At 53.0% G+C, this 24,848-nt stretch overlaps 2 protein-coding genes across 2 annotated transcripts; one reads left to right on the top strand and one right to left on the bottom strand.

Annotated features, from left to right (window-relative positions):
• Positions 1–3,446: 3,446 nt before the first annotated feature.
• On the top strand, positions 3,447–5,008 carry LOC119109756 (serpin B4-like). The gene is given in 5 exon segments (XM_037233508.1): positions 3,447–3,453; positions 3,873–4,063; positions 4,101–4,589; positions 4,591–4,959; positions 4,961–5,008. Coding segments are annotated over 5 exon segments (1,104 nt in total).
• Positions 5,009–15,650: 10,642 nt separating this feature from the next.
• LOC119110467 (zinc finger MYND domain-containing protein 11) lies at positions 15,651–24,846 on the bottom strand. Its single transcript, XM_037234304.1, has 10 exons — positions 24,734–24,846; positions 24,372–24,455; positions 23,633–23,764; positions 23,313–23,385; positions 21,972–22,168; positions 20,999–21,115; positions 20,158–20,430; positions 19,646–19,768; positions 17,734–17,949; positions 15,651–17,420 (listed from the first exon to the last, which is right to left on the bottom strand). The coding sequence occupies exons 2-10, from the start codon at positions 24,453–24,455 to the stop codon at positions 17,367–17,369; spliced, it is 1,269 nt and encodes a 422-aa protein (XP_037090199.1). The 5' UTR covers positions 24,734–24,846; the 3' UTR covers positions 15,651–17,366.
• Positions 24,847–24,848: the final 2 nt, after the last annotated feature.

Genomic DNA, 24,848 nt, shown 5'->3' with positions numbered 1-24,848 from the left:
TTTAAGGGAAAAAACAGAAAAATCACTCCGCAATGTCAGCAGCGTATGATTTTCATTGTATGGCTAAGCGTTGTGTGTTATTTTATGTTCTTAATGCATTCATATCAATAGTTTAAAGTGTGCGTGTTGTATCTGATATTTGTTGACGCCCTGTAAGTACGTCTGCACGCCGTCGACCGTCGGTTTCGACCCACGGTGCCGCGAGACGCTCCCGACAGGCTGAAAACCAGAGCTGTGCGATTCACTTGATAACGGAAGGTCCAGTGCAACATCCAAAATCCTGACGTACTCGTCTGCCGGCCTCTGGACGATCCTGAGGAGTAGACCGAATATCTGATGTGTTCGGAACGGGAACGAATGTTCTTCGTTCAAGAGAGCGCTATTTTACGCCTGTAACACCAGGACGGAAGCTCACGTGTTTATATGTGTGCGTGTGTGTTTTTGTGTGAATTTCACGTTCGCACATTACTGAAACATACGCTGCCCTCCCGCCTCGTCTCTAAGCAGCTGTGCAATTTGATCACAAGTATACTTTATAGAATACATGTGAATAATAACTATGCCGAGCGCTTTATGAGTTTGGGTCGATGGAGAGACGGAATCTCAATCTCCTGTTGTGGTGAAACGTGTTGGTGGTGTTCGATGGCCGTAACAAAGACCGGGTGACCGGAGCAGCCAACAATCAATAGAAGCCATCGCATTTGCTGGATAACTTGGGTACTAGCCAAGTCCTTATCTTGCTGTTACATCATCGCCTGTGCTGTCCGCCCTGATGAAATGTACCACCTATTCGCCCAGTCATGAAAACGAGTACTACACTTGTCGTAAATGTCGTCGAAATTGTATCGTCAGAGCCGTCTGAACACTGCGTGATTCACACCATGACGGATATGGCTGAGGGCTGACTGATCACGAGAGACCAAGGAATGTCCCAAATCGGATCGCGGAGGCTCACTCGGAGGTGAAGCATTCTTACTTAGTCATGCTTTAAGTGTTGTCCGACGATAAATCGAAAAAAATACGCAGAGTCATTCCCTGCCCACTCAACCATCGATAATGCAATTTCAGCGTACCACCACCTTAGACCTGAACCAAACTTGGTTTATGGCTTATATTGTGCTTCGACAGGATCGCAAACAGAGCCTTGGTAAGATGAGGCCACAGGGTTGGCAATGGACCCCCTGATGGCGAAAAATATCCCAAAAACCATCATATTTGGCCCATACGATTTCGAACGGGCCCGTTTCGTCGTTTTATGTTCATTTAGCTTTTTTTGCTGGAACAGACGCCAAAGAAGTTACTGGAGGAGCAGATTATGTTGGCGTTTTGAGCAGTCGATAAACTGAAGGCATCGGGCGTTGATTTGCTGCATGGAATAAACCTCTGGCGTTATTTATTTTACAGATGTTCAGTGGACTGTTTATAAAGCGACAAAACTCAGAACCTTTGTCAGAATCTGTTCTGGGTCGTGCGGATATATTGAGGACTCCGTAAACGTTGACTGGCTGTAGATCGGAATGGGATAAAATATTGTACTAACACGGCCAAACCATTTTGACTGGGAATGCTCAACCGTCAGTGGGAGGCGATTTCTGAAAAATAATGTACCATGGTTGTGAACATGCGCGCTGCCAAGTCTGAGAAAAAACAGATGCTGCGCGAGGGCGTTGCGGTTTTCCAAGGCAGCGTGGCGTCGGTCCCGCGTTAGCACGAGGTGGCGACCAACGGGGGGACAAGTCACGAGTGTTGAAGACTACCTTTCAATGCTCTATGACATTCATTCGTGTATTAAGAAGGCAGTCCTGAGAAATATTGTGCCTGTCTGATTTTAAGGCTCATTTAGATTGAGAAGAGGAACGAATTATCATTTACGGCATTGCGAACTGGTGCTGGGATGTGGTGGTGAAACTGGATGAATAAAGGTATAATATCATTTTTCGTGTTGCTATAACGTCGATCGATTCAAAGAATAACATCAAAACTCTAGAGGTAAAAACGACGTCAACGTCCAATTTTTAATCAGCTAGATTTGATTTTAAAAGACTTTTGGAACGATTATTTCACGACGATCGTTCTCACGTGCCCAGTGCCCGTCGCCTGGCGTTATCTGCGGTGGCCAACGCCGTTCGGTTTTATGGAAACCGCAACCTCGGCCACGGCTGCTCTTGCTACTAAGATTGCGAGCGCGCAGGGCAACCTCGGCCACGGCTGCTCTTGCTACTAAGATTGCGAGCGCGCAGGATCAAAAGTTTGTGTGTAGTCTGTTTCACGTGTCGATTCTGCAAAAGGAAGGACACTCTGGGGCCAGCATGGAGTGGCCTTTCTTCACGTTAGACCTCATTTCGATCCATACTTTTGACCACTAGTGAGACCACTTACATTTTCCTAGCAAGGGTGTAAAACAGGATACACACTATTGTTCCCGGCCAAGGGCTGAAGTGGCATTCAGTCCCAGCGCGAGGTGCCTGTCGACTGCCATTCTGGCGGTACGGGGTCGGGTCCTATGATCGATCCGGAGGTCCACAGAGGGATACATAATACATGGGTCCCCTGTGTTCACCTGTGATCTCGACAGTTGGTCTCAGATCGATGCAAGGGCTGACATTGATGCTACAACATCCCTGATCGCCGCACGCGGTCTAAGAATTGGCACAGAGACTCCAGTAAGTTCTAACCCCCTCTCTGAGCCGACTCATCCTTGGTGCAGAAGATATGCCAACTAATACTGCTATATTCCGATGAGATGATGACAAACATCTACATGACAATCCTTCGTCGCGGTAACTAACAGAAATCGTAAGGCCCATTAAGCGCACAACTCGTGAGCTACTTAAACTACTTTATACTACTTAACTACTACTGCTACTTGAACTACTTAAACTGCTTTCGTGACATAAACTACTTAACACTTAAAATTTCCCAGATTTGCTGAAACACCATTTTCTCCGAAGTAGAACCTGCATTTACTGTGGACACTTTAAGAGATACTGGAATATTTACGACATAATATCACAGAACAGTTATGTTGCTAATATTATGTCTACGCCTGGCCGGTTGTTATCACAAAAGGGGTCAGCTGGCCATATTTTTATTCACGATGAGTTTCATGCCTCGAATAAGCATGGCCCCAAAGACTAAGCTCGTTGAAGGAGCCTAACAAATGACCAGCATAGTCGCCCGATTTGAATCCCGGGTTTCTCTCCGCGAAGGGCTTTGCAATTTCAGGAGTACGCGGAGCTCGAACACCATCCTAGACCTAAAAGGCGCATCAGAATGGCCATGAAAGCCATAATATAGTCACCGTGTGTTTCCGAACGGTCGAATCGCTATCGTCGTTAACTAGCGCTATCGTCGTCCTAATCACTCGTTGTCTAGCAACAGACCGCAACACAGATGGCGCTCCAGTCGGCAACATAGCGGGACGCAGGGCTCAGTCGCGGGTCGACATGGATCGCGCGTGGGAAAACTTCGCAGCCCCTCGTTCCAACGCATGGAAGACCCAATAAACTTGGCACGACTCGTATACTAGTGATACGTCAGACGGGACGTCAGGGCGTCCCACTACGTCAGAGGTGCGCCAGTAGGACGTCAGATACTAGTGAACACGGGAGACGGGCATCAGGCGCGCTAGCGACGACAGCAGCAACGCGTCACAACCAGGACACTGCCGAGCGCGGGCGGGTGACGTAAGTAACGGCCAGCCGGCTCCAAACGAACTTCGCTCCCCTTGGTCCGCCGGCCGACCGCCCGGCTCTCACTCCTCGGAGTGCTGCGCTGCTGCCAGCGCTCTAGTTGAGTTGGTCTGTTCGCCAGCCAGATCAAGCTTCCGCTGCTGGCGCCGACCGCCGCACGCCAGGCCCGCCGATCGCCAGCATGGAGCACGTCCACTAGCCACCAGAGCAAGGCAGCCTCGGACCTGTACCGGGTCCTGGCCGGGGCCAGCGCTGACAACGTGTTCCTCTCACCCTTTAGCATCAGCACGGCGTTGTCGATGGTGTTCGGCGGAGCGGACGGCAACACCGTTCTCCAGATGCAGCAGGCTCTGGCGCTACCTGAGGACAGGGTTAGCGCTACACAACGGCTACAGTCGGGTACTGAAGATGCTGCAGGATCCGCCGGACGTCACACTGAACACGGCGAACAAGCTGTACGTGCAAAATGCGTACAAGATCTTGGACACCTACTCTGGTCTGCTGGAGAAGCAGTATCTGAGCGAGCTGAAGAGTGTTGACTTCGGCGACGCCGCCGGTACAAGCAAGCTGATCAATGGTGATGTAGAGGCACTGACAAAGGGAAAAATCAAGAATCTAATCGATTCAGGTGCTTTGAGCCGAGGTGTTCGTCTTGTACTTGTGAACGCCATCTACTTTAAGGGCTCGTGGAAACAGAAATTTGCGATCGAAGCCACAATGAAACGGGACTTTTTCATCAGCCCGGGAATCGCTGTCGGAACAGACATGATGCATTTGGATGATGTGAGACTCAACTGTGCAAGCCTTACGGACATTGCCTGCAAGGCCCTTGAGCTGCCTTACAAGGGAGAAAGGTTTAGCATGCTTATCCTTCTTCCCGACGAAAGGGATGGCCTGAGGGTCCCTGGAGGAGAAACTATCGACCGCGTCGATCCAGGCCATCTGCGCCAAGCTTCACAATCAGATGACGATGGTCGTGATGCCGAAGTTCAAGCTCGAGACAACTTACGACCTCGTCGATCATCTGAAGAGACTTGGCATCATTGATCTCTTCGATGCAAACGCAGCCAACCTGTCTCGAATTTCCGACACTAAGGACCTGTCCGTGTCCAGCGTGGTACACAGGGCGTTCATCGAGGTCAACGAAGATGGCAGCGAGGCCGCCGCTGCTACAGCTATGGTCATGGTGCAGTGTTCAGCGCCCGTGCACACATACAAGTTTGAGTTTGTCGCCGACCATCCGTTCTTCTTCGCCATCATCGACAGCAAAGACTGGCCTGACGCTGTTCTCGGGCCGCTACATCAAGCCCGAGTAGCTAGCACAGGCCAGATGCCTTGTAATTCAGAGCAACTGGACGTCTCACCTTTGCGTGTTTTAATTAACGACGTCCATTGGCCATTCATCTGATCGTCCGATTCCGCAACGATTGTCCGATTCCCCGCATCCGACGAGTAACCGAGTGTGCAGTAGAGTACAGCGCGTCAGCCCAAATCGTATTTTAAAGTCGGAATAGATGTTTTCTTATGCACAATTAAATGTAAAGGCCACTGACCGTTTGCATTTAATTGGAGGTGTCTTTGCGTTCCAAAATTGCGCATTAATGTGATCGGTTTGTGGTGATTTTAACGTGGCAACAAATTTTTCCTAGATCATCTCTGATGTGAATACACTGTACCTAAATAAAGATAGCCATCACAGGTTTAATTTCAGGGGATTGCCGACTGCACCTGCGTATGTCCACTCTGCAGATCCACAAAGCACCACCTGGCCAACAGGTGGTGCTTTGCGCGTGCTGACAATGTCGCCGGCCACGTGTTACGTGTATAGCTGGCTGGGATGGTCTTCATAATGTGCTTCTTATTATAGGCCAATCCACTGCTTATTTTCCGCGAGACTCAATCACTCTCAGTCTGGAAGTCAGTGGGTGTTGTATGGACGTTCGGTTTCCGTTTGTGTTATGAAAAACGACAAGTCCGAACGAGGGCTAGGTTATGATACTAGTGGAGCATTCGTTTCAAGAATATGTAGAACTATTATTTTCAAGATTTTATCAAAACCTTCTGAATGAATAAATTGCTGGGGTCACGCTAAGCTTAGATTTCACGCTAAGTGGCGCCGGTTGTAAAAACTTTCACCCCTGCCAGCCGATCGTGCATTTCCAGGTCAACGGTAGAATTTGACGCACCGCATGTCAAGGACAAATGGCGACTGCTTAAAGTGACTCGAACCCAGTCTGCCACGGTTGGATGGACCGGAAGGCAGGCGCTCTATCCGGCTGAGTTACCAGGAAAAACTGATTGAATTATTGTGACATGTTGCTAACTGCTTGCGTGACAGACTAGTGAAGACCTTGCTCGTGCCAGTCCTCGCGAGTCAGCCAAAGATATATCTTGGCATCCTTCAGTTTCTATTTGCCAGTAATTTGCACTCACCAGCAATCACACTACCTATTAATGTCCACGTGCACAACCAACAGCAGCCTCGCGCCTTTAGATCCAGTGGGCGTGCGAACATACATGGTAAGAAACGGCTTACCTTTCATACTGCCTCCAACGGAAACGAGTCCTAGTCACCTGTCTCTATGGGAATTGTTTACTGATTAACCAATGAGAAGCGAGTAAGACATCGTTGGTTAAACCAAGCACAGAGTGTGGGATTGCCTTGTGAGCCCATAGCTATGTTAAGCGACAGGTGGTTGGTGAGGCGCTGGGGGCGTCTTTTAAAAGGAAGGACTGAGTCGCATTACGGATGGCATGCATAGGTCATGTTCTGACGAAACAGATGGCGGCTTCTAAGGACTTTACGTCTTAAGACATCTGCAGGTTTTAGAATTATGTAGGTCGTAACTGCCGTGAGATATAACTTTGTTACAATTATGATTGGAATGTATGCTGGTTTTTATCTAATAAATCTTAGACCTGTGTTTCAAGCTGCAAATAACTAAAGTTGCATTTTTCCATGCTGCCAATCCGCCCAGCTTTGTCTTCAGTAGCCGCTTTACCAGTTTCAATGCTTCCTCTCGCTTTTGTTTTGCCCGAGGAGGCTCTACCTGCCTGCCGAGTGTCTCTCTTAACTCCTCTACCTGCCGAGTGTCTCTATCCATACCAGAGTCCTTTTCCTGCAACATGAGGTGCCCCAACACCCTGTCTTTCACCTGCTGCTCCAGCGGGCTCCCTTCATCCCCCCCCCCCCCCCTCCTTCTCTCTCAATTTCTTTTCTTGACATGCACATTCTGATAAGGTTCTTGGTTTCCTTCTGATCTTTGGCGGGATTTACACGGCTGATTTTGTCTGGTCATGAAGCCAGAGCAATTTTATGCACTGCACCACGCACTCCATCTTGTAGGTGCAGGAAATTTGGGGTCCGCCTTTGTATATGCTAAGCTTGATAATTCGGAGCTTGGTGCACATAAATGGTGTGGTGGCAGACAGTGACGTTCATTGTTATGTCCAGTTAATGGAGCACCTGGTCTGTTACTGGCGTGCTCGATCCATTCATGCCCACTTCACTTGCTTTGCCTATGGTTTTCACAGCACAGCCTTCTCCCGTGGCACTTCTACTGTCTTGTTTGCAGCTCTGTTGGGCACCTTAGATGCCAAAAGCTTTGTTCGTTGACCAAAAACATCTGTCGCTTACTTGAGACGCCACTTATGGCCCCTGGCTTACACCTTTGGAAGTCATCATAGCCATGGGCGTAGGAACAGGGGGGGGGGGGGCAGGGGGCCGTGGCCCCCCCAATTTTCAATGTGGAGGGAGCCAGCAACGTTAGCTGGCCCTCCCACATTTCAGATTAAGGTTGCATTTGGCTTACTTTTGCACTGCATTAAAAATGCATGCCGATTTACCTAGTTCACCAGCCATCTCCCTTAAGATGCGTCATCTTTTTCGTTTGCTCATTGGCCATCACTTAGTGTTACAACCGCCGGGCCGGCGCCGCATGGCCTGGAGACTGCAACGCCAGGTGTCGGGGCTGTTATTGCTATGGCCTGCGAGCACGCATGTTCAACACCATATTACGTAGTTTTCTTATCAGTTATCAGTTCTGACAGGATCTTGAGCAATATAAGACGATCTTGAGCTAGCCATGTTAATACAAATTATGAACCCCGTTTCATCTGCAATCTACAGTCAGGGTCTACAGTGCAATCTACAGTCTCAATACCTCTGAAGAACACAGAAAAACATGGAACTGGAATCTATGTGAAAACTATCGGACTGCCTGCAGTGATCAGGGATGTTGTTGCGTCAGTTAGGGTTCCTGTGCTGATCTAGGGCTAACTGCGCGGATCAGAAGGCCTCCCGTGTCAGGGATGGGAACAATGTGATATGATATATCCTCCTAATGACCTCCGGATCGACCAGGAGATGCCGCCCGTGCCACCAGAATGATAGCCAGAAGACACTTCGCGATGGGACGGAATGTCCCCTCAGCCCTTGACCGGAAACGGTAATGTGCCCCTGATGTTCTACTCAAGAGGCCCCTCGCCCGGAGGGGAATAAGGGGTCTCATTATTGTCGAGTAGAGTGGAGCTCTCATTATTGTTGAAAAGCACGGGTCGAAATGAATTTTTTTTTTAAAAACCAGCAAGGTCATGCATGTTTGCACGAGAACGTTCATTTCTTTCAGAATGTAGTATTGAAACAAATTACATCAAAAGGCTTGAACATGGCCACCCGCGACCTCGAGGGCAAGGACAAGGATGGTCTGGGTTGCAACTTCCGTAAAACCGACAAGTTTCGGCCACTGCAAGTGCCACCAGACGGCGGGCGCCGTGTTTATCTGTCTTCTGGACAGATAAATAGCTGAGGAAACACGGAAAATAAGATTTTACCTTCACTCTTTCAGTTCAGTCACCAGATTCCAGCCCCTCTTCGCGGTGCTTTAGCGGCCAATTCGTCCTTTTCATCAATCTAAAAACTGTATGCGTGAAATATGCCCTCAGACTGCTTTCTAAATACAAGATTTGATGTCATGAAGCGTTCAAGGATGCTTTTTCAGAAGCGTCATCATTTTCGTCCACCCGTCGGCCGCAACTTAATCTTAGCTGCTAGGACGACGATGCGTGGCCTACGGAGACTGCAACGCCTGGGTAGGAGGCTTGTGTTTCTAAAATTTTCGAGTGCGCATGCTCAAAATTACGCCACATAGCTTGTATATCTAGTTGATTCAAGTGTTTAAGGATGATATTTCAGAAGTGTCATCATTTTCGTTCACCGGTGGGCCACGGTTAAATGTTAGCTACTGGGCAATGGGTTAGCTACTGGGTTCCGAGGACAATGGAGACTGCAACGCCTGGTATCGAGGTTTTTGTTGCTAAGATTTGCGAGCGAGCGTGTTAAAAAACACGTCACATGAATTGTGTTACTAATCGATTCTGACTGAATGGTGAACATTTTCAGACAAATATGGCCTGGCCATATTAATACACATTGTTGACCATTCGATTTGCAATAAATTTTCGTCTTCAAATTTGGATCAAACATATCGATCTACAATCAACCTCCGCAATGTCCTCAATGTCTGTAGAGCCCAGATGAAAGATTTATAAAGCTTCTGAATTCTATCGGTTTAGAAAGAGTCAGCTAACCATTGTAAATTAAGAGCGCCGGTGATTTCTTCCATGCAGTCATTGAACGCCTGATTTCTGCGGCTTATTGACCTCAAAATGCAAACAGAAGTGAGCTGACGGTAGCTCCTGGTTTTTGTTCTGGTTACAAGGTAAAAATAACAATACAACGAACAAAACCGTGTCACTTGTGAACAAGTAGGCCATATCCGGGGATTTTTGGGGGGTCACTATAAGATGGGCTTTTGACAACCCTATGCTCCCTCTTGGCAAGGCTCTGGCTACGCCCCTGCCTACACACAAAAGGAGATCAAGTCGCGTACGTTGCATGCTGGGCAATGAAGTGTCCGTTGGGCCAATCCATACCTAAAGCAGACAGCTTCCCGGAGGCTATTTTTCTACGATGGTGTGGTATAAGGGAAGATTATTCGGGAAAAATGCTGTTGCAGGTGTCCAACACATGTTTCATACACCATGTAAAAGTAACGCTGATCCAAAAGTATGCAGCAAAGTAGCCACACGATCAGCTCGCAGTCAGTCATGCGGGAGACATCCAGGCCAGGGCAGTGACCACCTACGGCGGACAGGAGCAGGGCCCAGATAAGGAACAGATGGGCCCTATTATGTGGCTTGATTCTTGAAAGAGAATCTCCAGTTTTATGGATTTTGTCGCATTGTTTCTAGCAGTTTGAAGCTCCCGAATTTGTTTCCGCCTAAAATGCTGCGACAAGTCTTATTTTTTGAAAAGCAGCCAGCGAAATAAAGGCGCATGAAAAACCTGGCGCACTGTGAGCCATCGGTCCACTTTCAAAATTTTCACCAGCCTATATCCATGCCGTATTTTGGCGTCTACGCTGTGCAGGCAAATGCTTCCTTAAAGACCCAAAATACCTACCCGCTCGTGAAATTTCGTCTCCCCAGGAAAGACAATGTTAAAATGGACGAATAATCTAGGGAAGCTGGATAGCCTTATTTGCCAAATGACAGATAAGTCAAAAAGGCAAGATTGTGCACCAGTGGTGAACAGCTCTAGATGCGTAGCTAGCATAGCAGCCATGACAATTTGAATAAAGAGCGATAACGACCACCATCCCTACCCCCCCCCCCCCCCTCCCGGTCATCGGGCTCGCTTTCCAGAAAAGTTCCTGAAGTACACCTTGAGCTTGCCCCCCCCCCCAGTTTTGAAACGTTCCCACGCCTATGACCATAATTGAAAATAGCGCGTCAATTATTAGCACCTTAACACACGCTCGAGCGGGGGTCAAACTGACCTCCCCAGAAGGCTTTCCAGAATGGTTTCCGAACGGCGCGATGTAACCAGGCTAAATTTGGCATAACTGTAAACAATTGAATAGCGGATCGTTTGGCATGCAAGATTTAGATGTACTTTGTAAGGTCGCTGACTGATGGCAGGTCAAAATCAGACGATGGATTCAGGGAAGGCAATTTCTAGGGAATCCTTCGATCTGATCCAACAACGGAGTGTAAGACGAAGCCACACATCTCTGAGATATTTTCTTGGGAAACACAACAGTTAAATGAGCAAATCGCATTGAGCTAAGGTCAGGTATGAAGGTCACACCAAGGCCAAAACCAAACTGTTTTGTTACTCTAGGGCTTGCTGAATGGAATAGTTTCTGGTGCTCATTTCTAGTTTATTGATAGCAGGAACTGCATTACACATCTTTCATGAACTTTTGAGAGGTCAGAATAGGTCATTGACCTAAAATAAATTAGGTCAACCTTTTGTTTTAGGAACATACTGCCTAGCGTTATCTTTGTTGCTTAGTCAAATGCAAAACTCAAAGCAATTTTGTATGATTTTGGTCACCTTGACCTTCAAAAGGTCAAACGAGGTCGCTGACCTTGAATGAGAATGTGGCCTTTTGCTTAGAGACGGTTATCTACGTTCTGGGGGCACTTTGAAGATCAACCTGGAACTTGACCTTGTTTGACCTTTTTTGACCCGAAGGTCATGACCTAGAAACCTGAAACTTTGACCTAATTGAGTTCGGGGGTCTGCATATGCAATAGTTCCATAGGGGTCTGCAAATGCGGTAGTGCCGTCCCCAGCGCTCCTGATTGCTGGATTCGTCGGTTGCTGGCCGCCGCCTACGTCAGCAATATACTGCCGTCCAATGTTCATAAAATACCTCTGCTACTAGTTGGGCCGCATCCACTCAGAAATAAGAAATACTAGACACACGATGTTGTGTCTAAACATGCTCAATGAATCCTCCTCAAGTCCTCCCCAATCCTCCTGAATGTCTTGGTGCAATTACGCGACTTACCAAATATATGCTGGAAAGAACTTAAGTGGGGAGGAGGTCCCATTGCCCTTTGCCAGGATAAAGATTTAAAGTGCATTTTGGATTGTTAGGCAGGCAGTGGGCAGTGCCTCCGAGATTTCCCGATCAAAAACAAAGCCGGAGCCCGCGATCTGCACTCGTCGAGGTCCCTGAAACAAAGGGTCCTCACTGTTGGGCTCCGCACCCGCCGCACACGCATACAATCGTTTCATATTGTCATCGCGCCCCTAGAAATGGCCGGCTCGGCGGTACTGGGTGCCTACGCAGTGGGGACATCCAGGCAGCTGTAAATGCAAAAGAGTGCTAACGAATACACGCGATGGCTGTCTTAGTGTGCGCCTATAAGTGATTTTGCCGGGCTGCCGCATTCGTGGCATCACCCTACCGGTCGGCTCTGGTCCCAGTCGGCAATGTACTGTCATAGCGCAAAAAGGACACGCTGACCGATCGACGATTTATATTGGCATTTCATAGGCTCCCACAATGGCATTGCTTGAGTATGGTCGTAACCGCCGCCCAAATATAGAAGCATTTTATTTTGTCACCCGTAACTCGAAAATTGCCGGCTCGCCAGCACTGAGTGCATCCGCCGTTGGGACAGCTACTGGCAAAACAATGATGACGTCACAAAAGACAGCTGTTGCGCAGCTAGCTGATGGCTGTAGAAGAGTGCCCACGAATGTACCCAGTGGCTGCCTTGGCGTGCGCATATAAGCCATTTTGTCGGCCACCGTATGCTGGTCACCCCGCTTCCGGTCAGCTTTGGCCATGGTCGGCAATGCACTGTCATAGCGCAGAAAAGGCCATGTCTTCCGATCAGCAGTTTATGTTGGCGTCTGATAACGCTCCCACAGCGACATTGTTTGAGCAAGGTTACATCCGTCGCGCACGCATGAGAGAACTTTGTATTGTCATCCGTAACTCCAGAAAAGGCCGGCTCGCCAGCACTGAAAGAGTTTGTCGTTGCACCAACCAGGGGTCTCGATTTATTGAAAGTTTTGCAGGGGGCCCAACCCAATGGCCGATTAGCCCGCCAAGCAAACGTAAAAACAAATGCTGGATTAATTGGTTAGCCTTCACTTGCCTCCCCCCAAAAAAACTAGTCGAGCTACGCTCACTTAATTTTCGTTTTATGATTCTTTCCACACCGAAGTATATTTCGGTTCTTATGAACTAAAAGCAGAAATGATAGCGAGTGTAAAAAGGTGCACTGCACACTTTGACGACAAAATCTGTCACTTTTTCGCAAAAACACTTTTATATCTCCTAGTCGCGTTGTGGGAGGCCATTACCACCATACCACCCCTTCAGTCCCCCAAAGCAGCCAACAAACAGAGTAGGATCATCGAGTCCCACATCACAATTACAAAATTCTTCTGACTGGCCTATGTATTTTCGGTCGCATGTAACACATTTCTATCCCAATAAAAAGAATGAAGCTTCTCCCCCTGCCTTGAGGGAGGGGTGGCCATCGCGCTGTTGCAAACTTAAGAAGCAGCCTTGCTTGAGCCGCCGTGAGCGTTGGTGCAGCACAGTACAAAAGCGGCGGCGGCGGCGGTGGCTCAGCAGTAGCATACAACAGCAGCGGTGGCAGCATAACACTGGGCAGTCGTAATGGCGGCGACATGCCATTGGACGATAGCGACGGCTGCTAGGCGCTGGACAGCGGCGGTAGGTACTGGCACTTAATGATCTACCAACGGCCAAAAGTGCTACACCGCTGACTTGACGTCGAGGCGAATTGCTTCAGTTCGGCCTGCAGATCCGTGGCGGCCACCACGTCTGGGTATGTGGCCAGCACTGCGGCGTGATTTAGCCGCCCCTGGCCTAGAGTGGAGCGCAGCCATCCCCTCAGACGACAAAGAAGGCTGAACGCCCGCTCTGCCGTAAACGATGTTGCTTGGGCGGTCAGAACCACACGTAGCAGCGAGGCAGCGGCTGGCAGCACCTGCCGCAGGCCCTCATCGCTCAGTAGGGCCACCACGTCGTCGAGGGAGGTCAGTGGTGCCTTTCTCTGGCTTGACGCCACATCCACCAACATCTGGCAGTGGAGGCGGAGTCGCTCCAGGTCGAGGTCGTGGAAGGTGGCGGCTGCCACCAGGGCGTCCTCTTCCGCCGTGAGGAGCGTTCCCTCGGCCGTGAGGAGCGCTCTCTCGGCCGTGAAGAGCGCTCTCTCGGCCGTGAAGAGCGCTCTCTCGGCCGTGAAGAGCGCTCTCTCGGCCGTGAAGAGCGCTCTCTCGGCCGTGAAGAGCGCTCCCTCGGCCGTGAAGAGCGCTCTCTCGGCCGTGAGGAGCGCTCTCTCGGCCGTGAAGAGCGCTCTCTCGGCCGTGAAGAGCGCTCTCTCGGCCGTGAAGAGCGCTCTCTCGGCCGTGAAGAGCGCTCTCTCGGCCGTGGCCAGGATGGGCTCATCAGAGCCGAGCCGACCGCTGATGAAGCCGGCCAGCCAGTCGACGGCTTCGCACTGCACCTGACGGCAGCGGTCTTTGGACAGGCATGCTGGTGTGGCTCGGCGCCCTCGTCCAGTCGCCGAGGTGGTCGCATCGGGCGTCGCAACCTGGGATAGCCCACTCTTAGGCGCTCCGCGTCGGACGTCAGCTCCGCCCAAAGGCGTTCGAGGCGGTGACGCTGGGGCATGGTGACATCCCTGACAGCACGTGCGACCTCCAGACCGGCAGACACCGACTGCACCTGTCCTTGCATAGTGTGCATGCAAGGACGGCGTGGTCATCTGGAGCGGGAGTAGAGCCACGCGCAGGCCAGAGAAATACAAAAGTCCCTGAGGGTTCTGCCAAGGCCGCTAGCAGTGTCTGACGCCTCCGGACGCATCGTAACAACGTCGAAGCAGTTATCGAAAGCTTGAAAATAATTGCAAAGGCGCGCATTGCACAGCGTGAATAAAGTGAATAATCCGTGGAGGGTTCTGATCGATGACTCCCCCGGCATGCTAGAAGACAGGGCCACAAAAAAACGTCGTAAAACCCTCCAAGCAAATGCAAAGAAATCAAGGTCAACGTGGGACGCTCCTTTGCAATCGCATTGGCCATGCATGTGGACGCATAGGGCCCCGGCAACATTGCAGAGCCTCTGGTCAGCCTAATGATCCTTAAAACCTTCCAGTGACCACTCTCAACTAGCAAGCAATTATTTTTGTTTACACGTGGGTCCTTCACTTTCGCTTGCGACTGCTCTTGGTCACCTGGAGGCCCAAAGACGTCCAATTCTGTTCCGTGTGGGGCAAAAAACAACTGCCTCTGCCCGGCCGGCTACGGGTCTCTTCGGAGCAAATATTGGTTGATGATATTAAGGGCTTATGGGCGCGTCGACTACATTACCATTTCTCGTCCTCTCGGAAACTCCACTGCATACCACTCAGTGATAACTGATTCATTTACATATCGCCCCGCACCTGATATGCGTACCTATAGGGTTGGACGGCTATAAATAATGATAAAAGTAATATGGACCAAGAAAGCGAGTATGTCTACATCACAACGTGGGTCCCGACCCAGGGGCCTTTAACCTAGGGGCCTTTCGGGGCCGGAGGGGCACGGCCCTGTGCCCCTCCCACTGGGTCTGCCACTGGTACGGACAAGGCAGGAAATGCACCCCGTGTCTCTGGTTTCCCAGATACCCTGCTCAATCCCTGCTCTACCAATACTTAGAATTGGGCACAGTTAGATAAGACTAGTTCTCAGCCTTCCGCTGCCTGGGTAATGGAGAGACAACGAAATGGGTCGGGCGCGGGACACCGCATCTCACGCGTCAGCGCGGCAAAGTAGAAGCGGTGACGCCAGCGACGCTCGATCCGAGATGGCGACACAGTAGACTGCCAACAGCTAGCCTTTTTGACCCCAGCGCAGTTTAAACCGTTTAAGCCGTACAGTGACATTAATGACATGTCAGGCCAACCCATTTTATTGTATTGCAGACAAGGGCCATTTGGCGCCACTCAGCCCTTGTTCATGCGTAGCCGATCTGAACGCGACACCATAGCGCAGGGTTTATTCTAGACGCATCTGTCCCATCCTGATGCTTCAGCAACTTTCCGCCGCCGCCGCGACCACAGACCCCGTCAGCGAGCACATGTATTACAACAACGCGCGCCTGGGCAAGATCCAGTGGTAGTGAACGCTGGCCGCTTCAGCCCAGCGACACGCCACCCCTTCCACACGTGCCGTGATAACGATGGAACAGAGTACACGCTCCGCGAACGCAGCCCTATGGACCCACAAGCCCAGCGGAGGCAGCCCTACGGACCGACAGGCCCTGAAGGATGCCCTACGGACCGACAGGCCCCGTGAAGGACGCCCTACGGACCGACAGGGCCTGAAGGACACCCTACGGACCGACAGGCCCCGTGAAGGACGCCCTACGGATCGACAGGCCCCGTGAAGGACGCCCTACGGATCGACAGGGCCTGAAGGACGCCCTACGGACCGGCAGGCCCTGAAGAACACCCTACGGACCGACAGGCCCTGTGAAGGACGCCCTACGGATCAACAGGACGCACCGGCACACAGCACGTCTGAACCGGTGAAGGCTGGGCGTTGGAGAAATGGGGTGATTCGAGGCCTTGCAATGGCGATTATCCGAATATTGAAACATCGTCCGAGAGACCCATACACAGGCACGTGTACGCAAATTCAGGACAGATAAGACCAACGATCGGTCACACAGAGCACACACACGTGCACAGAAAGAGCCTCTGGATAACCATCCCGTTGTGGCACACGTTCACTGGGCAACACTACGGAAATGCGTCATTGCACGACTCACAACGATTTGCTATGATTGGTGCGGTAGCAGCCTGTCCGGTCGGTCCATGCTGGGGACCTCATAGACACGGGTGCGCACACTAAAATCACTGACGCGTCCCGGCCGGTGCATAGCGTAAACACATCACACTCTAACATAACACGTCGCAAACGTCATACAATCGGCCGGCTCCGCCACGCCTGGATACCACACTCGGTCACAAATGAGCCCAAATCACTGCATGCTGCATGATCGACACGATGGTTGCACGGGGTGCAGTGTGTGGGAGGCCAAGCCGGGATTAACTCGTCATCGATGCACAGCACACATGCCGACTAGCGTGGCGCCGCGCCTGGCCACTTGCGCCGCCCTGGTGTCCGCCGCGGCCCGCCGAGCGAAAGACCGATCCAATGCCCTGGCTACGGTATTTACACGAACGCGTCGCCTCTCGCCGCAGCTGAGCGCGGCCGCTGCAACCCGTGCCCCCCGGCAGCGACAGTGGCACACGAGCCTCACTGGCACGCCGGAATCTCCCGTCACCGGACGGGCGCTGGGTGGGCCCCGCCGCCGGCACGTCCACAGGCCCAGTGACTTCTGCCTTCACAGAGGCGGCGCTGACAGGCTGGCACCCCACGATTTGCTAGAGACAATGCCCGTGCTCTGGACCGGCAGGGCCACGATCTGGCAAGCCTGTTCACTCGTAGGCTGGGGAGAGGCCGAACAAGAATGGGACAGGACAGGTAAGCACATGATACGCAGAACCCCTATGGCTAAGCTCAGTATACAGGGCCCGGCCGCCGGGTCCCGAGGCGTCTGGACTGACTGTGGCGGCGAGGCGTGACGTCGCGCGCCCGGCCAATCTCGGTCCGCAGGTCGGCACACTGTCGCCCACGGTAGCCGGTCGGCGGGTGGCTCCGTTCTCGCGGGTACGCCGCCACATGACGAGCGTCCGCAGGCGCCGCTGACGGCCGTTCGCCCGCCGCACACGGCAGCCGGGGCCCGGCACGGCCGCTCCGGCCGTCTCACCCCTCCGGGACCCCGCTCACAGCGTGCGCTTACGGCGACAGACACGCTTGTGCTCCTTGTGCCAGTGGACCTGGCGGCGGCGCAGAGAGTTAACGGCCCACGCCTCTGCACGCGGGTCACGGCGACGGCGGTGCGACGTGCGATGTGCTCTGAGCAACAGCCCCGGCGTCTGTCACGTCATGCTTTACTCCGCCAATGACGATAGGCCAGCCGGCGTCTGATTACGGCTGGGCTGCACGGCAAAAGAGAACAAGAAATTTAAATTTCAGGCCCCAAAGCAAGGCGGAAAGACAGAGAGTGCGAGTGAAATATAGAGCTTTTGATAAAATCAATGTTTCGGCAGATCGCTTCAAGCCACTCGCCCCGCCTGCACGCCCACTCACCTGTTGGCACTCGGTGCTGCAGTAGGCGGTGTTCCAGCAGCAGTGGTAGATGGCCTCCTGTTCGCAATTGAAGCACCACTGCTTGCGTTTGGAGGCGGACAGCTGCTGGCGGTACTGGGTATCCAGGCTGGCCAGCTCCTGCTTGTGCGCCTGGCGCGCCCGCTCCAGCTCCTTCTCCAGCTGACGGACGCGCTCCTCGCTGACGGCCGGGCTCGGCTGCAGACAAGATACAGCGTCCTGTGACGGCGCTGCCGTCTTGGAACCACCGCTTGACCTTGGGTACCGGGTCCGCGTCGCGTCGCGTGCGTGCAGCGCTGAGAGCGAGGGTGGAGATACGACTATCCCGTTAACGTTCGCAACGAGATCCATTCAAGGCGGTCATATTGCAAGGCTGTGTTCAATCATGTTGTACGTTAGCTGCACTGTGTAACGCCATTAGTCATGCAAGCCATCTCAAACACAAACGGCGAACATTCCCGTGATGGAGACAGAACGACGTCATCAATACGGACAGCATGGTGACGCCACGCTGCGTGAACAGTGCAGCGCCCAGTGGCGGATCCACAGGGGAGATCACGGGGCTGTGCCCCCCTCCCCCCCCCCCGCCGCTGGGCCCGAAGGGGCCTGTAATAGGCTCTAAAGAGGCCATAGCTGGCCGAGTAGGCGCAGTTTTTTTACCCTAAAAGAAACAAATTTGGACATCTTTGAGTCTCCCAGCGACCAAGAATAGTCACAAGCGATATTGGAGAACCCACGACCAGACAAGAATAATTATTTGCTGATTGAGGGTGGTGATTAGGGAGCAGCACTAATTCATGTACACTGGTCTTAGGTTATTCCCGTTTGCTCAGGAGGCCCTGCGCTTTGGCCGGTACCTTACATGTTAACCTGTCGGGGCAGTCACGATCGTTCAGGGGCCCACCACATTGGTATTGGGTTCTTCTCGCTTGTTTATAGGTCCCTATGTTGCTAACGGGTGTCTTTTTGTTGCCCTACCCAAGCCCCGTTCGATCGCTCAGGCGCTGTCCCCATTGATCTCTGATTGTCAAAGTTTAGCGGAAGGCTAGCCGTTGACGGGGACAAAAATATTAATCGGCCGGGCGCTCTTCGCTCGCTCCGTCCAGGGGCCCTCCACATTGGTCGTGGGGTCCCATCCATTAAGTAAGAAGGATCTCACTCCGCTGCCGACAGCCCCACACGTGTTTGCAAACGTCAGCGCGTTTTGTCTGCTTGTGGGCACGGGTCCGGCCAAATTGCTGCATGTACTTAAATCCGAGATCTACACGATGCCGATTTGCCTTGACACCTCAGCCTTAGAGCTGCAGCAGTGGGACCTGCACCGATGAGTCTTTACTCGCAATTGCCGAAGGAGCTTTACGCGTCGCCGATGCCGCCTGTGGCACTCGTTATGTCTGTGCACCACGTTCTTTACATATGTTGAATGCTAGGATATTGCGTACTCCATAATGGTCAAAGCAAGAACTCTACATTAGTCATCAGCCATCAACTGACCATATCGCCCAGCCGGCTAACCAAACGAAGTCGGCTAGTGTTAAATAACCTTGAAACAAAGTCGGCGCACTTGATTTTGATGGTATCCAGCAGTCAGTTCTAGTCAATTTTGCCATATTTTTCTCCAAAATGCTTGTCCTCAAAATGACAGGATCCGCCATGATCTGGAGAACATGAGGGCATTCCATGTAAGTATATGCATTACACGCCTAGTTTTCTAGAGCTGCGCGCAGTAAGATGGGTTCTCGTATATCAAAAAGCATGCCAAAAAAATCCTAAAATTGAACGACCGGAATACAAGAATTTTTTCCTTTACGGGCTCCAAACTCTAGGAGGCTCCACAACCTTGGACCTGGACGACATCCTGATCGGGTCACTGGCGGAGCCGCCGTGGCCTTACGTGTTGCTGCTCGGTGGCGCCGGTGCGCAGGAACTTGGCCGGCGTCTGGGTGGCGACGGTGCGCGGCTGTGGCTCTTGGCACGATGACGTCACCTGGTCGTCGGGCGACGGCAGGCAGGCCGGCTGTGGAGCGCGCGCGTCCGGTCACACCACTCGCCACTGTCACATCCCGTCAGCCCGAGTGGCCGGTGTGAGCTCGGCACGCGGCGAGGGCAGGAGGAGGAGAGAGGGGAGAGGGCAGGAGAGGAGGAGGGCGAGCGGCGAGGGTAGGAGCGGAGAATTGGCGGGCGACGAGGGCAGGAGGGGAAAATTGGCGGGCGGCGAGAGCAGGGGTGGAGGGGAGACGGGGCGAGCGGCAAGGCGATCAGGCACACGCCAATGAATGGATGACGGTCGTGTGCACCATGACCACTGACGCACAATACGTAAATACACGATATGACTGCTGGCACGACGGAAGCCGGCTGGACGGCAGCAACCAGGCAACAACGACAAGGAAAGGCTCTCCCCACCTGCTTGTCGTTCTCCACCTTCTGGACGACGATGGAGCAGTCCTTGACCTCGACCAGGCCATCCTCGTCCGGATCGAAGGCCCTGCGACGTCGCTTGGTCGGAGGCGGGGCGGCGCCCTCCCGCAGCGGCGAGTCGGTCGACTCTGGCTCTGACTCGAGTCCCGGCTCCGAGTCGGAGTTGAGCAGCGACGGCTGCTCCTCCACGCGGCGCAGCTGCGCCTGGTGCCGCTTCAGCTCGTCATGGGCGCGCGTCCAGGGGTTGCTTCGCTTGATCTGCCGGCGGTGGGACGGGCACGGTGTTACGGAGGAGCGCGGCGGTGCCGGTCCAGCGGAGCAAGCCGGCTTGTCGATACACTGGCGCCGACAGACGAAACGTGATGCGGCGCGTAGGAAACCAAACACCGACACATCATGCATGCCTATATTGATAATAAATATAAGACCATCCGGCCAGGGTAAACTTAATGATCATCTTCGTTAAGTTGAGCATGATTGAAGACAGTTATAAGGTGGAACATAGCGCATGCACAAAAGAGAGATCAAAAAAGAGATGAGCATGAATGTATCAGTACAAACCGAAAGGCGTGGTTTCAAACACCCGCTTTCCGTTGCTAACTTACTGTTTCTCTCATTTCTTTCAGCGGGGATTATCCAGACTATCACTTCATTTTAAAGCACGAGGGTGAGCAAATGGTCCTAAACACCACTAAGGGCGTGACCGGGAGCGCTTCTTGTCCCCTGTTCATGCAAAGGAAGAAATAGACAAACCCTGCGCTTCGGAGGCAATAAGCAATGGCAAATAGGCGATGCACAGCCTGGGACAAACAGCAGCGCGCCGCACCTGTAGCGCCTGCAGCGAGGTAGTGATGGGCCGGATCTGCCCCCGCGTCACGAACGCCCTCTCGTGAGGCTCGCCGAAAAATCGCACATCAAACATGTCGTTCTCCGTCTTCATCACCTGCGGGCACAAGTCTCGCGGCGTGAAGTGTCGGCAACGCAAAGACATGTCGTTCTCCGTCTTCATCATCTGCGGGCACAAGAGTCTCGCGGCGCGAAGTCGTGTCAGCAACGCAAAGACATGTCGTTCTCCGTCTTCATCACCTGCGGGCACAAGAGTCTCGCGGCGTGAAGTCGCGTCAGCAACGCAAAGACGAGCCGGACGAGCTTGTCTGTGCGCTGCTCGTCCGATTCCAACCGTGACTAACGCACAGACGAGCGAGCTATGCGAGAGTCAACACACGAGCAGTGGGAGGGAGCATGTTCCGTGGCTAGATCAGTTAGGGCGCCCACCTCCCAGCCTACCCGCGGCCGGATAGCTGGGTTCAAGTCGCTTCGACGCTCATCATTAGCCCCTCGCTGGATGTCCTACGGCCGGCAGCAGCAGCAGCCCAAGGTAAGATGAGGTCGGAGGGCGGGGCGGACCGTCCCGAACACTGTAGCACGTTCAACCCTCGCCACACAATTTTGTCCGTTGAGTTACAATGTACCATCGGATGGTGGGATCAGGGTTCACCAAACAAGCACTGCTTCGTGCGAACTCCGATCGCAGAAGTCAATCCAATGCACATGTTTGGACTAAATATAACAATAAAATGTGATGAACTAGTTTAGCGTTGCTCGTAAGATACACGTGAACAACGTGCATACCAAAGTAAGTCGATATCAACATCCAGTTTTCAGCTGTCAGCCCACCAGACACTGCCGTGAGCCAACTCTGCAGCGGACGCTGTGTCACCTCTGGTCCGGGGTCGCACATCTCCTGTCGCCTCTGGTCCAGGGTCGCACATCCCCCGACACCGCGCCGTGCCGCCTACCTTGGCGGGCCAGAACGGGTAGCCCTTCTGCTTGGCGAAGACGAGCTCGTGCGGCGGCCGGCAGGGCCGACAGAACCAGTTCTTGCCGGGCTTCTCGTTGGACATGCGGTAGCAATCGCGGCAGATGCGGATCTCCTGGACGTCATGCAGACAGTCCTGCAGCACCTGGCCGGCCACCGCCGCCGCCTGCGACTCCGCTGCCGGCCAAAGCCACCGACCAGCATTCCATGAGCGCTGGGGCAACAGCGAGGCCGGAAACGGACCACCGTCCTCGGCAGCGTGAGCCAAGACTGATTCAGACACAAAGCATGAACTGTAGACACTTTCGAGACTTGCAGACATTTGAAACCATCCTGCAGTAGTCAGAGCGGTTGACGCGGCTTTGCTTTGTCCCCAAGGCATAGGCAGTACGCTACACATGCAGTACATCCTGATTTCACTGCGGTTAATAACGCTTTATCGCTTGCTGGAGATCACCGCCATTGCGCAATCAATAGTGGAATCCGTGCTCCTCCATTATTTCTCAATACTGACCTGCAGTTTCTGATCAGTCAGCCCACAGAAATTAATATATATATATATATATATATATATATATATATATATATATATATATATATATATATATATATTATATCTGCGTGCGTGCGTGCGTGCGTGCGTGCGTGCGTGCGTGCGTGCGTGCGTGCGTGCGTGCGTGCGTGCGTGCGTGCGTGCGTGCGTGCGTGCGTGCGTGCGTGCGTGCGTGCGTGCGTGCGTGCGTGCGTGCGTGCGTGCGTGCGTGCGTGTGTGTGTGTGTGTGTGTGTGTGTGTGGGTGTGTGTGTGTGTGTGTGTGTGTGTGTGTGCAGTGGGGAGCACGTGGGGTGCATTTTGATTTGATATGCGGGCAATAACGTGACGCTCAAGCTACTCTTCACACTGCTAGATGATTTTTGCGTTAACAACGGGCGTCGGGTGGTGGCGGTGCGTTGCCCGCAGCGGTGCAGGGTGGTGGCAGTGCGTGCCCGCAGCGGCGCAGGGTGGTGACAGTGCGTGCCCGCAGCGGCGCAGGGTGGTGGCAGTGCGTGCCTGCAGCGGCGCAGGGTGGTGGCAGTGCGTGCCCACAGCGGTGCAGGGTGGTGGCAGTGCGTGCCCGCAGCTGATCTGTGATCAGCAGACCCGCCGCATGGCATCTGTGTTGGTTATCATCGGAGAACGCACGTTTCGTCACGCACCTCGCGGTCAGTTATTTTCCTGGCTCATATGTCAACACAAGAAAACTGTTAGACCACAAGCTGTGAAGGCTGTTTTATGGAGCACAACCCTGTGCACCCTTACACGTGCAAGCTAACACCACGTACCTCCGTTCATGACGATAATGTTGTGCACCATCAACCGCACGTCACCTTCAAACTCCGACAGCTTGCTGTACACCTAAAGCGAGAAGGTAGGTGTTCAGTTCAAATCACAGCTTAACGCCTTTGCATACCACATTTTACCTGAAATCGCCGCCGTTGCCTAGCAAAGCGAAACACAGCATTCATCGCAGTCAGAACTCCCAGCTTGCGTTGGACGTTCTCATGCGCAATCACGCTGAACTGTTTACGAGCGACGCTGGATCTGTGAGCCGCTCCTAAGGAAGTCCCGGCCCGGGTTGGCCCCTGTCCGCGTCCATTCACACCTGTCTGTCAAGCTTGTCCTCGATGTCGAAGATCTCCAGCGGCCGGTAGAGCAGGTAGGCGGTGCGGAAGCGCTGCTCGGGGTCCGAGCTGGGGGAGAGCACGCCGGCGTCCTCCGCCGTCAGCGGCAGCATCTGACGGGGGAGCGCCCGCGGCCGGTCAGACGGCGGTCTGAGCCGGGGTGGCGGCCGGCCACCGCACGCCGCAGGCCAGCCGCGGTGGCCGGCGGCGCGCGGTGACAGACAGACGCACGCGGCAGACACACCGAGGCAGGGGCTCTGCTCCCGTCGTCAGACCGGGCAGTACCAGCTGGGGGAACGCGGGCACGTGGACAGCGTGACGTCATCTGCTCAAAGAACCAGACGGGACAGGCTGGAGGCCAGATAGGAGACGTCAGAGTAGGGCAGCACATGTCGGCACTGGCTGAAAGACAATGGGACGGGTGAAATCATAGCCAGGTAACACTGTGATTCAAAGGTACCCACTATTGTTTGATCAAATTGTTCAAAAAAAAAAACAGAAAGAGAAATACACACATGAAAAATAAGAGCACTCTGGTATTTCTTGCTTGGAAGCATGCACAAAATCTAGCAACAGACATCGTGGGCGACATATTCTACGAGACGCTGGCGCGCACTTGTGAGCAGCTAACACATTGTTTAAATATTCGGTGACAGGGTCGAGGGGCTGAGCAGACCACAACACAGAAGCCTAACTAAACATTATTTCACAGGGCCTTACCCTTGCTTTAAGGCGAAGAACGGTGTACCCCAAAAGCGTGTTGAGTGTTTTCTTCTTGATATCACATTGCTCCGCTGCGGCCATCTGAAAAAGCACGTGCAGTGGCCAACCCACCGAGGGGAGCCGAAGCAGCCGAATGACTGAATGGGTAAATCGCACTGAACAATACCTGGCCGAGGAAAACGCTTCGTTACCTGGCGACCATCTGGCAACTAAAGCAAGTTTCAAGCGTCACTGCCAACCTATTAAAGCAGAAATGACCGGGCATATGGATGGGTGTACAATGTGCCGGGAGTACAGACGGGTGTTGTGTGTCCTGCCGCTCTCCAGACGTGCCGCCCTCGCCTGGGATGCCAGCTCACCTGACACTGTGGGCAGGTGAAGGGCGTCTGACGCTCGGCTTCCGTCAGACACTTGCTGTGGCGGGCGGATGGGCAGCCGGAGCAGGCCAGCAGCTCGCCGGGCTGGTGACAGCTG

Source organism: Pollicipes pollicipes, unplaced genomic scaffold (genome assembly GCF_011947565.3).
Source record: "Pollicipes pollicipes isolate AB1234 unplaced genomic scaffold, Ppol_2.1 Scaffold_7231;HRSCAF=8579_pilon_pilon_pilon, whole genome shotgun sequence".
Taxonomy (NCBI): domain Eukaryota; kingdom Metazoa; phylum Arthropoda; class Thecostraca; order Pollicipedomorpha; family Pollicipedidae; genus Pollicipes; species Pollicipes pollicipes.
This window is presented reverse-complemented; position numbering and strand designations above follow the sequence as displayed.